At 43.4% G+C, this 13,943-nt stretch overlaps 1 protein-coding gene across 2 annotated transcripts in view; it reads right to left on the minus strand.

Moving 5' to 3' along the window:
- Window positions 1–1,868: 1,868 nt before the first annotated feature.
- The window catches only part of LOC119847287 (zinc finger protein 333-like), a 31,253-nt gene continuing 19,178 nt past the window's right edge, over window positions 1,869–13,943 (minus strand). For both annotated transcript variants that reach the window (XM_038381932.2, XM_043501485.1), the window contains one exon: window positions 1,869–3,456. In XM_038381932.2, the coding sequence (XP_038237860.1) occupies window positions 3,089–3,456 (368 nt within the window). In that variant the 3' untranslated portion in view covers window positions 1,869–3,088. The remainder of the gene's footprint in view (window positions 3,457–13,943) is intronic.

Here is a 13,943-nt window from a genome sequence, read left to right on the forward strand (position 1 = left end):
ATAGTTCTTCAGAAACTTGTTTAAGTTCAAACTGACTTTTTTTATTTGACTGATGAAAAATTGCATAAATCTTGTCCAAAAAAATCTTGAAATGGCTTATTTAATTGGATATCATTTATAGCATCATCTAAAGCCAGTTGTAGCTGATGATTCAAACAATGCCAAATTATAATGTTTGGAAAGTCTTGAATGAGTCTTGTAGCAGCTCCAGATTTATGTCCAAGCACGCTGCTCGCGCCATCAGAACAAAATCCGATTAAATTTTTCTTTAAATATTCTGTGTCAAATCCTGTATCGGTTAACATATTTCTCAAAGCATTATAAATATTTTCTGCTTTTGTTGATTATAATTCCATTAAACCGAGAAAAATTGTTGGTGAAGAATCTTGTAATTCACATTTTTGTAAGAATTACAAGCACAGTTTTACTTGAAATTGTAGAAGCTTCATCAATAATAATAATACAAATCTTTGAATTGTTTTCAATGATTTTACTAAAAATTTGTTTTCTTATTAATTCAGCAATACGCTCCATGATTCTGATGGCCAAAAATCGAGAATGTAGGCAGTTCCCTAAATCGGTTTCGTTCTTAATTTGTAGCTCTACTTCATCCTCCATATCTGACATTGGTCAGTTTCTTTTTACTAAGCTGTAAACTATGTTGAAAATTTTGCTGGTTATTGCAATATTTTTTTCAGTAACTTTATCAATCACTGTAGTGAGAGGTTTTTTTTTAGATTCATTTAAACTATTTATAACTCTCAAATGAGAGCTTGATTCAAAATGTTCCTTCATTTTTTTTCTTAATGAAGCTTGCTGAACTTTTTTTTATCAGCTCCAGAGGCTTGAATAGTACACTTTTGCCATGTTGAAGAAATGTGTAAAGATTTTCTTCCAAGGACCCCCAAATGTGACGAATTTGCACAGTGGGGATAGCCACGTTTTTTGCCTTCCATTATCAAGCTATGATATTTCTTTTAAAAATATTGTGCCTGCTTTGAAGTCCAGCCATCGGGTGCTACCTTTTTTGCAATCACGTAAATCCTCTTCCATTGCAGACACATTTTCAGATGATTCAACATTTAAGATACTTTCATCACCAAAATTATTGTCATCGGCGTTTTCAGTATTTAAATCATCATTTTCACGACGAGAACTACTGACTAATGATTTTGTCATTTTCGTGGAAAACCAGTCACTAATGCTTTTCTAGCGTTTCATTATGAAGGATAAATAATATTGAATAGAAAACTTTAATCTTCGAATAACAGTCCAGTTAGTATTACACACCGAAATATCACACGCACTTTACTAGAAACAAACAGACCGACAATGACTCACTAGTCGTGTTGAATTGCATAGAAAACAGTTGAGCAAGCGCACAAACGAGGCAAGTGCAACCCCTGTTAATAAAATAATGAATGAGACGTTTGTCTCAGGTCAGGACGAACTTGGATGCGACCGAGTTGCAGCCTGTGACATGCGCACGCGCATAGCAACATAAATCTTGACCTATCTGTTGTAGAAACGGCTCTTTAACTGCTAGAATTCCACGTCCCTTTGCATTTGAAGTTTATTTTGTACACCGTATTAAAAGTCTTCATTAATTTAAGGTTTCCCCCGTGCCAGCTATAAATTTTACACTTACATGAGCCCCCGACGGAACTCAAGAATGACAGCGGGCTAAGCGGGGGCTGATGGCCAGGACCCCATCTGGCAAGGGGCCGGCAGCCAGAACCCCAGTCCAGTGGCGGGCTGAGCAGGGTGGTGGACAGAACCCCAGACCGGCAGCGGCTCACCTGCTGCCAGTCTGGGGTTCTGTCCGCCGGCGCCTGCTAGCCGGGGTCCCGGCCGCCGGCTCTGCTCGGTTCCATTCACCCAGGCAGGCAGTGGGCTGAGTGGGGCCAGCGGACCCCAGCTGGCAGCAGCCTGCCAGTAAAAATCAGCTCATGTGCTGCCTTTGGCAGGCGTGCCGCAGGTTGCAAACCTCTGCCCTATTATTTTCTACACCATTTTATAAGATTAAGATTATTCATTTTAAGATCATTTTATAACATTTGTTTTCCTAACAATTTTTAACAACCGGTTCTAAAACTGCTTCAAAATTTAGCAGCCGGTTCCTGGGAACCGGTGGGAACCGGATCCAGCTCACCACTGCCTATGACTACATCATATGATGCTTGGGAGGTGGAGGGTAGGATGTGAAGAAAATAAACTCCACATGGCTCCGACAGAAGGTAACACTACTGTGGTGATGGGGAAGGCAGGGATCTCCTTCAGGTGTCACCGAGACTGAAACTACACTTTTCTTCCTGTCCCTGTTCCAGCTCTTTGTTATATTTTAAAAGATTTTAAATTATAAAAAAGGTATACAGAAGAATTGCTGTTCAGCTCCAGGCAGGGCAAGTGGGAATGAGAACCTGTTCCAAGAGCGGAACTTGGTGACTCGAATTCAATGGGAGGAACAGTAGAAATGAGATATGATGGGTTTCTTTAGACTAGGAAAATGATGGAGGTTAGGTCGGGTCATGAGGAAACATGCTAGGTACCCCAGCCACTATAAATGGGCTATACCTTTATTGTAGGAAGTTGTGGGTTTTTACAACGGGATATCTAACTCAAACCAGCTACAGTCGCGGAAAATCCTTGTGGAGACCATGGAAGGAAAGGACCATGGGATTCACCCCAAGGAAGGGCAAGCTGCAAAAGGCAACAGTGGGCAACTTATCTGGAGGACCCGAGAATGACACAAATGGTGCAAACAGCCTTAAAGATCACTATGTGGCACTGAGCAAATGTACTGAAGCAAAACAATCTTTTCTCAGCTCTAGACAAGGTTTTGGGGTATTTATCTTCCTGGTGGATTCTCTACTGATAAAGAGCTGGGCTTTCATGGAAGTTTTTTCCCACACTAGTAGCACCTACATGTTCTCTGTCCTGTGTGGCTCTTCTGATATGTGATAAGGAGTAAGCGCAGAGGGAAGGTTTCACTGCACGTCCAGCATTCATAGAGGCTCACTCCTTGTGGATTTTCTGATGTGTAAAAAGGTTTGCACACGGACTGAAGGTTTTACAACACGCCCAGCATTCATAGGGGCTCTCTCCTGTGTGGCAACTGAAGTTTCTTCAGTCTAATAAGACCATTGTGGCAACTGAAGTTTTTCCCATACTCAATGCATGTGTTGTTTGTCTCTCCTCTGGGGATTCTCTGCTGGGCTGTGCTTTCCTTGAGGTCCTTTTGAGTTCCCTGACAATTACTGGATTTATCCACTTTCTCCCCTGCTTGGTTTCCCAGCTGTTTTCCTGGCCTGTGCTGACTTTCACAGGTTTTTCCCTGCCCATGACTCCTGGACATATTCCCCTTAGATCTTTGTGATAATGTTTTGTGCAGTTCCACTTGCTCAGCATCTTCCTGTTGAGAATTCTTTTCTGCATCCTCACTCACCATCCCATCACCTACCGGGAAACAGAGAGAGAAAAGCCTCAGAAGCAGGGATGGAAAAGGGGAGAACAAACCAAAATAAGAACTTGAGATCTGGAGAGATAAATCAGGAACTGATCTGAGAGCAAGAGGAAGACCCAGGAAAAACAATTAACAGGAAATGTGGAAATGGCGGAAGTGCTAAATGCCTTTTTTGTTTCAGTTTTCACAAAAAAGTGGAGGAGTCCTGTTGACACAGCACTGTCAACATGAAGAGTTAGTTGGTATAACTGTGTCACTCAGGGGTGTGGATATTTTACACTCCTGAGCAATGTAGTTATACTGATAACTGTAGTGTAGACCAGACCAGAATGCCAATCTATAGAAACAAGAATAAGGACAATCCGGGGAATTACAGACCAATCAGTTTAACTTCAGTACCTGGAAAGATAATGGAGCAAATAATCAAGCAATCAATTTGCAAACACCTAGAAGATAATAAGGTGATAAGTAACAGTCAGCATGGATTTGTCAAGAACAAGTCATGTTAAACCAACTTAATAGCTTTCCTTGATAGGGTAACAGGCCTTGTGGAGGTGGGGAAAGTGGTAGCTGTGGTATATCTTGACTTTAATAAGGCTTTTGATATTGTTTTGCATGACCTTCTCATAAACAAACAAGGGAAATATAGCCTAGATGGAGCTACTATGAGGTGGGTGCATAACTGGTTGGAAAACTTTTCCCAGAGAGTAGATATGAGGGGTTCACAGTCAAACCAGAAGGGCATATCTAGTGGGGTTCTGCAGGGATTGGTCCTGGTTCTGGTTCTGTTCAGTATCTTCATCAATGGTTAAGATAATGGTATAGAGCATACATTTGACAGGGTAACAAGCCTTGTGGATGGGGGTGGGGAAGCGGTAGATGTGGTATATCTTGACTTTAGTAAAGCTTTAGATACTGTCTCACATGATCTTCTTATAAAAAAAACTAGGGAAATGCAACCTAGATGGAGCTACTATAAGGTGGGTGCAAAACTGGTTGGGAAACCTTTCCTAGAGAGTACTTATCAGTGGTTCACAGTCATGCTGGAAGGGCATAATGAGTGGCGTCCCACAGGGATCAGTTCTGGGTCCGGTTCTGTTCAATATCTTCTCTAATGATTTAGATAATGGCATAGAGAGTACATTTATAAAGTTGGTGGGCAATACCAAGCTGGGAGGGGTTGCAAGTGCTTTGGAGGATAGGATTAAAATTCAAAATGATCTGGACAAACTGGAGAAATGGTCTGAGGTATTTAGGATGAAATTTAATAAAGACAAAGTACTCCACTTAGGAAGGAACAATCAGTTGCACACATACAAACTAGGAAATGATTGCCTAGGAAGGAGTACTGCGGAAAGGGATGTGGGGATCATAGTGGATCATAAGCTAAATATGAGTCAACAGTGTAACACTGTTGCAAAAAAAGCAAACATCATTCTGTGATGTATTAGCAGGAGTGTTGCAAGCAAGATATGAGAAGTAATTCTGCTGCTCTACTCCATGCTGATAAGGCCTCACCTGGAGTACTGTGGCCAGTTCTGGGTGCCACATTTCAGGAAAGATGTGGACAAACTGGAGAAAGTCCAGAGAAGAGCAACAAAAATTATTAAAAGTCTAGAAAACACAACTTATGAGGGAAGGTTGAAAAAAATTGGGTTTGTTTAGTCTGGAGAAGAGAAGACTGAGGGGAGACATAACAGTTTTCAAGTTCATAAAAGTTGTTACAAGGAGGAGGGTGAAAAAATGTTATCCTGAATCTCTGAGGATAGGACAAGAAGCAATGGGCTTAAATTGCAGCAAGGGGGTGTCACACTATGCCCCATATTCTTCATAGAGATATTGTTGTGATATGAATATGGCATTACTAAGTTGTATTTTATGCAAGATGGGTCATGTGATGTATCATTGGAAAGGTTATGATTTACTGAATGTGATGCGTTTATCATTTGTACGTGTTTATCATTTCTGTATCTGAAGTTAGGAATATTGATTATGTAACAAATTCAAGTGGGTTTGCACCTGGGGAATGCCCACCAGACAAAATGCAATCAGTCTGGCTTGTTAGAGTTAATCACGGTCAGTTCTTCACTGAATCCCCACCCAAGGTGACTGCTAAAAACATCTAAGCCTGATCTGGGGAAGAAAGGACTGGACCCAGGCTAGAAGGTATCTGGCCTGTGAAAGGAATATCTGGAGTTTTAAGCTGCAAGCAAGATCAGTTTGTCTACAAGAAATTTTGCAACCTGCTTAAAACAACATTTAAGGTGAGAAATCACTACTTGCAGCCAGTTTCTTTAGTGTGTTAAGCTTAGCTTGCTTTATTTGCTAGTAATAATAATAGGGCTCAGATTTTCCTAGATGCGATAGCTGATGGATTCCTTCATCAAGTAGTTGCTGAACTGACTAGAGGGGATGCCATTTTAGATTTAATTTTGGTGAGTAGCGAGAACCTCATAGAAGAAATGGTTGTAGGGGACAATCTTGGCTCAAGTGATCACGAGCTAATTCAGTTCAAACTAAATGGAAGGATTAACAAAAATAAATCTGCAACTAGAGTTTTTGATTTCAAAAGGGCTGACTTTGAAAAATTAAGGAAATTAGTTAGGGAAGTGGATTGGACTGAAGAACTTATGGATCTAAAGGTAGAGGAGGCCTGGCATTACTTTAAATCAAAGCTGCAGAAGCTATCGGAAGCCTGTATCCCAAGAAAGGGGAAAAAATTCATAGGAAGGAGTTGTAGACCAAGCTGGATGAGCAAGCATCTTAGAGAGGTGATTAAGAAGAAGCAAAAAGCATACAGGGAGTGGAAGATGGGAGAGATCAGCAAGGAAAGCTACCTAATTGAGGTCAGAACATGTAGGGATAAAATGAGACAGGCTAAAAGTCGAGTAGAGTTGGACGTTGCAAAGGGAATTAAAACCAATAGTAAAAGGTTCTATAGCCATATAAATAAGAAGAAAACTAAGAAAGAAGTGGGGCCGCTAAACACTGAGGATGGAGTGGAGGTTAAAGATAATCTAGGCATGGCCCAATATCTAAACAAATACTTTGTCTCAGTCTTTAATAAGTCTAAAGAGGATCTTAGGGATAATGGTAGCATGACAAATGGGAATGAGGATATGGAGGTAGATATTACCATATCTGAGGTAAAGCGAAACTCAAACAGCTTAATGGGACTAAATTGGGGGGCCCAGATAATCTTCATCCAAGAATATTAAAAGAATTGGTACCTGAAATTGCAAGCCCATTAGCAAGAATTTTTAATGAATCTGTAAACTCGGGAGTAGTACCGAATGATTGGAGAATTGCTAACATAGTTCCTATTTTTAAGAAAGGAAAAAAAAGTGATCTGGGTAACTAAAGGCCAGTTAGTTTGACATCTGTAGTATGCAAGGTCCAGGAAAAAATTTTGAAGGAGAAATTAGTTAAGGACATTGAAGTCAATGGTAAATGGGACAAAATACAACAAGGTTTTACAAAAGGTAGATCGTGCCAAACCAACCTAATCTCCTTTTTTGAAAAAGTAACAGATTTTTTAGATAAAGGAAATGCAGTGGATCTAATTTACCTAGATTTCAGTAAGGCATTTGATACCGTGCCACATGGGGAATTATTAGTTAAATTGGAGAAGATGGGGATCAATATGAACATCAAAAGGTGGATAAGGAATTGGTTAAAGGGGAGACTGCAATGGGTCCTACTGAAAGGAGAACTGTCAAGTTGGAGGTTTCAGAGTAGCAGCCGTGTTAGTCTGTATTCGCAAAAAGAAAAGGAGTACCGGTGGCACCTTAGAGACTAACAAATTTATTAGAGCATAAGCTTTCGTGAGCTACAGCTCACTTCATCGGATGCATTTGAAATGCATCCGATGAAGTGAGCGGTAGCTCACGAAAGCTTATGCTCTAATAAATTTGTTAGTCTCTAAGGTGCCACCGGTACTCCTTTTCTTTTTGTCAAGTTGGAGGGAGGTTACCAGTGGAGTTCCTCAGGGATTGGTTTTGGGACCAATCTTATTTAATCTTTTTATTACTGACCTTGACACAAAAAGTGGGAGTGTGCTAATAAAGTTTGCAGATGATACAAAGCTGGGAGGTATTGCCAATTCAGAGAAGGATCAGGATATTATACAGGAGGATCTGGATGACCTTGTAAATTGGAGTAATAGTAATAGGATGAAATGTAATAGTGAGAAGTGTAAGGTTATGCATTTAGGGATTAATAACAAGAATTTTAGTTATAAGTTGGGGACGCATCAATTAGAAGTAACAGAAGAGGAGAAGGACCTTGGAGTATTGGTTGATCATAGGATGACTATGAGCTGCCAATGTGATATGGCTGTGAAAAAAAGCTAATGCGGTTTTGGGATGCATCAGGAGAGGCATTTCCAGTAGGGATAAGGAGGTTTTAATACCATTGTACAAGGCACTGGTGAGACCTCACCTAGAATACTGTGTGCAGTTCTGGTCTCCCATGTTTAAAAAGGATGAATTCAAACTGGAGCAGGTACAGAGAAGGGCTACTAGGATGATCCGAGGAATGGAAAACTTGTCTTATGAAAGGAGACTTAAGGAGCTTGGCTTGTTTAGCCTAACTAAAAGAAGGTTGAGGGGAGATATGATTGCTCTCTATAAATATATCAGAGGGATAAATACAGGAGAGGGAGAGGAATTATTTCAGCTCAGCACCAATGTGGACACAAGAACAAATGGGTATAAACTGGCCACCAGGAAGTTTAGACTTGAAATTAGACGAAGGTTTCTAACCATCAGAGGAGTGAAGTTTTGGAATAGCCTTCCAAGGGAAGCAGTGGGGGCAAAAGATCTATCTGGTTTTAAGATTCTACTCGATAAGTTTATGGAGGAGATGGTATGATGGGATAATGGGATTTTGGTAAGTAATTGATCTTTAAATATTCAGGGTAAATAGGACTAATCCCCTGAGATGGGATATTAGATGGATGGGATCTGAGTTACCCAGAAAAGAATTTTCTGTAGTATCTGGCTGGTGAATCTTGCCCATATGCTCAGGGTTTAGCTGATTGCCATATTTGGGGTCGGGAAGGAATTTTCCTCCAGGGCAGATTGGAGAGGCCCTGGAGGTTTTTCGCCTTCCTCTGTAGCATGGGGCATGGGTGACTGGAGGAAGGCTTCTCTGCTCCTTGAAGTCTTTAAACCATGATTTAAGGACTTCAATAGCTCAGACATAGGTGAGGTTTTTTGTAGGAGTGGGTGGGTGAGATTCTGTGGCCTGCACTGTGCAGGAGGTCGGACTAGATGATCAGAATGGTCCCTTCTGACCTTAGTATCTATGAATCTATTTGCTCAATAATCTACTTTGATCCGTTATAATCACTTAAAATCTATCCTCTGTAGTTAGTAAACTTGTTTTTGTTTTCTATACACCAGTTTGTGGAATTTGTAACAAGGGGGGCGGGCAAAAAGCTGTGCATATCTTCCTCCACATAGTGGGAGGGAGTGAATTTCATGAGCTTATGCTATAGTTTTCTGTGCAATGCAAGACAATATAATTTTGGGTTTACACTCCAGAGGGGGTGTGCACTTGAGTGCTTTAGGGCAACTCCTGAGCTAAGTCTTCCCACGCACAGCTGATTTCAGTGTCTGTGTCTTTCTGCAGCTGGGGGTGGCCCTACCTGCCTGTGTGCTGGAGGAGGCTTGAGGGCCTGGCTCGGCAGGTCAGTGTAAGGGAACTCAGACTGGTGGAACCAGCAGGCTCAGTGGTACCCCAGTACAGCAGGTGGCACCCGGGGGGCAGGCAACCTGTCACAGGGGGGTTTAGGGTGGACATTAGGAAAATCTTCCTAACTGTCAGGGCAGTTAAGCACTGGAACAAATTACCTAGGCAGGTTGTGGAATCTCCGTCATTGGAGGTGTTTAAGAGCAGGTTAGACAAACACCTTTTCAGGGTTGCTCTAGATAATACTTAGTCCTGCCGTTAGTGCAGGGGACTGGACTAGATGACTGACTGAGGGACCTTCCAGTCCTACACGTCTATGATTCCCTCAAACTCTTCCAACTAAGGGAGAGAGCAGGGGAGCAATTTTCCCTCCACATCCCATGCAAACACTCAGGATGAAGGCAGGTGAGGGAGGGAGCTACTGACATAAGTCAGTCGGAGTGAATGATTCCTCTCCTGTGCTTCTGCCCCTCAGGATCTCTCTTTCTCCTGAGCCCTGGAGATCTGGGACCCATAGCTCCTCCTCCCATTCCAGCTGGGAGATCACATCAGGTCTGGAAACTGGAAATCCTGCCCAGGGGAAAGAAAACAAGGGAGATCAAGTGAACTCTTGAGATATTTGTCACAAAAATGTTCCATTATTTTAACCCCAGTCCATTGTAAAGCCTTAAAATCCCAGGGACAGATGCCCAGACACTCAAAGGCTCAAAGCTCTCTGCTTGTGAGGCATTTAACTATCCTCATCTGTGCTGGGAACACACACAAGCAGACACTCCCTCTCAAAGAGGCTCCTAAGACACAGAGAAGGTAACTCTCTGGGCTAGAAGATGAGGACTCTAGTAAGAGGGAAATCACCCTGGAACTGCTTCTGACTGAGACAGTCAGAGGCCAAGACACAATGGGTGAGGCAGAGGTAAGGGTATGGCTCTGTCACGGAGGTCACAGAATCCATGACTTTCTGGGACATCTTCCACAGAGGCAGGGCTGGAGCAGCTTCTGGGATTGATCAGCCCCTCTGGAACTGGTGCAGTGGTGGGGCTGGAGCAGCTGCTGGCAGTCAGCCCCAAGGCCACCACAGCAGAGACCCCTGGGCCTCTGGAGCAGCTGGCCAGCAGTCAGCCCTGGGGTCGCTGGAGCAGCTTGCCAGTGGTCAGCCCCGGGGCCACCAGAGAAGCTGGCTGGTGGGCAGACCACTGGAGCAGTGGCCACAGGGTTGAAGCAGCAACCGGAGTTGGGTCAGCCCCTGCTGCAGGAGCAGCGGTGGGGTTGGAACAACTGCCAGAGGTCAGCCCTTAGCAGTGCTCCAACTCTTAGTCCCTGTCCCCCCTCCCCCAGGGCATTTTTAGTTAAGAGTCAAGGACAGGTCACAGGCTTCCGTGAATGTTCGTTTATTCCCCACGACTTGTCCCTGACTTTTACAAAAACTACCCAGGACAGAATTTGAACCTTAGTCCCAGGGAAGCACATGAAAAGATGGGAGTTGCCTTACCAAGTGGGGGGTCAGTGCTAATGAGGCCAATTCAATTAGGGTGGATGTGGCCCATTCCCAGCAGTTGCCACATCCACCCCAATTGAATTGGCCTCATTAGCACTGACCCCCCCCCCACACACACACTTGGGAGTTGCTTTACCATCTTTTCATGTGCTGTATATTTATAACTGCCTACTTTTTTTCCCCACTAGGTGCATCTAATGAAGTGGGTTATAGCCCATGAAAGCTTATGCCTAAATAAATGTGTTAGTCTCTCAGGTGCCACAAGGACTCCTTATTGTTTTAACTGTGGTATGTAACCTATTGCTTAAACTAGCCTTTGTATCAAATGACTGGAAGATAGCTAAATAATGCTGATTTTTCAAAAAAGGCTCCAGACGCGATCCTGGCAATTACCAGCTGGTAAGTCTAACTTCATCACCAGGCAAATTGGTTGAAACTAGAGTAAAGAACAGACTTATCAGACACATAGAAGAACACTGTATATTGCGGAAGAGTCAACACAGCTCTTGTAAAGAGAAATCACCCCTTATCAATCTATTAGAATTATCTGAGGTTGTCAGCAAGCATGTGGACAAGGATGATACAGTATACCTGGACTTTCACAAAGCCTTTGACAAGCTCCCTCTCCAAGCTAGCCGGACCATTGGTCTGACCCAACATGGCCATTCTTATGAAGAAGACTATCACTGTACATCACTGATCCCAGACTCCCAAAGATGTCTGCACTCAGCAAAGTGAGCAGTCATGGAATAAGAGGGAATATCCACTCCTGGCTCAGTAACTGGATAGGAAACAAAGGGTTGGAATAAATGGTCAGGTTTTAGAGTGGAGAGAGGTAAACACCAGGGTCCTCCAAGGATCTGTACTAGGACCTTCTGTTCAACATATTCATTAATGATCTCACAAAGGGGGTAAACAGTGAGGTGGCAAAATTTGCAGATAATGCAAAATTACTCAAGATAGTTAAGTCCAAAGCAGTCTGTGAAGAGATACAAAGGTATCTCACAAAACTGGGTGACAAAATGGCAGATGAAATTCAATATTGATAAGTGCAAAGTAATGCAGACTGGAAAAAATAATCCCACTGATTCAACAAAATGAAGTGGATCTAAATTAATTGTTACCTGTCAAAAAGAGAGATCTTAGAGTCATTGTGGATAGTTCTCTGAAAACATCTGCTCAATGTGCGGTGGCAGTCAAAAAAAAGCTAACAATGTTAGGAACAATCAGAAAAGGGAAGATAATAAAATAGAAATATCATAAAGCCACCATATGAATCCATGGTACTCCCACACTCTGAATACTGCATACAGTTCTAGTCACCCCATCTCAAAAAAGATTATATTGGAATCAGAAAAGGCAAACAGAAGGGGAATGAAAATGATTAGGGGTATAGAACAGCTTCTGTCGGAGGAAAAATTTTAAAGACTGGGACTGTTCAGCTTAGAGGAGAGACGACAATGGGAGGGATCTGACAGAGGTCTTTACAATCATGAATGATGTGGAAACGTGACTAGGGAAGTGTTATTTACCTTCACATAACACTAGAACCAGGGGTCAGCCCATGAAATTAATAGGCAGCAGGTTTAAAACAAACATAAGGAAGTACTTCACAAAGCATACAGTCAACCTGTAGAACTCCTTGCCAAAGGATGTTGTGAAGGTCAAAAGAATAACTAGGTTCAAAAATGAATTAGATAAGTATTGATGGACCTGTCCTCCATGAACCTATTTACCAAGATGCAACCAAGGCTGTGGGCTTCCTTAAACCTCCAACTGCCAGAAGCTGGGGGTGGACAACAGGTGATAGATCACTCAGTAATTGCCCTGTTTTGTTCATCCCCTCTGAAGCATCTGGCATTGGCCACTCTCAGAAGACGGGATACTGGGCTAGCTGGACCATTGGTCTGACCCAAATGGTCATTCTTATGAAGAAGGCTGCCACTGTACAGCACTGATCCAGACACCCAGAGGTGTCTGCAGTCAGCCTGACCTGCTGGGTAAGCATGATTGATATACAGGGTATTGTGGGAAATTGTGTAATTCCACTCCAGGAGATGGAAAGACCTGAGGCCTAACACCTTAGGGGATAGGGGGAGCTCAGAGAGAACAGGAAGGGGATAGAGATACGGCTAGCCCTGTCACTCACTCTGACACCCACTTCCCTTTCCCTGCTGCTGTCAGCTCTCCCCAGCTCTTGGGGCCCCAGGAACACCCACTTATTGTGTTCTCTCCTCCACTCCTATTATCCTCAGTGCTTCTCTCTACCAGTTCCCTCAAATTTCCTGCTCCCCAATACTTTCCAACCCACCTTCCCACTGTCCCAAGTGTTCCTTGCTCCTGAGTCCCAGGAGCTCCTGCCAAAAAAAGTGTCCCTTCCCCCCTCCCCTTGCTAGCACCCCATTTCCTGGAGCAGCTGCCACCCTCTCCTTACTCTCACTAACACCAACCCTCTCAGCTTCTTGAGGTTCTGGTCCAGCACTGTCCCATTGCTCCCAGCCCTCCACTGCACCCCAACTCCTTACAGTACCTACTCCATGGAACCCCCCCTTCCCACTGTCCCCAGATCTCTTAGCTCACGGGTGCTGTTTGCCCCAAGCCTCCCCCCACCCCAGCCTGCCACCATCCAGCCCCTCCCCAGTAGCACCTAGTAGCCTGAGAAATGGACCAGCATCCCCTTGTGCTGGACATTCTACAAACACTGAAGAAAATGACAGGCCCTGCCCCAAAGATCTGGCAATTTAAGAATAAGATGAGAGACGGATGGACACAGATAGATGCGGGCAGGGAAGGAAACAAGATGTGTTGATCACTCTGATAGGCAGTGATTTTAGCACACCAGCATCCTAGCCATTGTCATATTTTGGTAGGCGCCATGGAAAAGGTGAGTTGTGGGGAGGGATGGGAAGGAGGACAAGGAGGAAGTTTTGTGGATGCTTTTGAGGACCTCCTCCCAAGCATGAGGAGCAGTGGCGAAGGCACAAAGGGGCTTGTTTGAAATGTTAACAAGTGGGTGGTGGAATATGGCACCATGGTCCGGTGAGAGATCAAAGTCAGCATCTCGACATTGGGCCTTAAAAGTTAAGATTAGCAGCTTATGTTTGATTCAATAGAGGCAGGGAAGCTAGTGGAGAGACTCAAAGAAAGGGCTCTGTCATGAATTGTCAGTGTTTTATATGCCCCATCCTTTATACAGTCTCTCTTGGGAGCAACTCTCCACTGCATCAGGGACCAAACCTCCCACGTCCACAGACTTGTTGGTCTGGCGTGGGCTCTTAAGCCCACCTTCTC

Source organism: Dermochelys coriacea, chromosome 23 (assembly GCF_009764565.3).
Source record: "Dermochelys coriacea isolate rDerCor1 chromosome 23, rDerCor1.pri.v4, whole genome shotgun sequence".
Classification (NCBI taxonomy): domain Eukaryota; kingdom Metazoa; phylum Chordata; order Testudines; family Dermochelyidae; genus Dermochelys; species Dermochelys coriacea.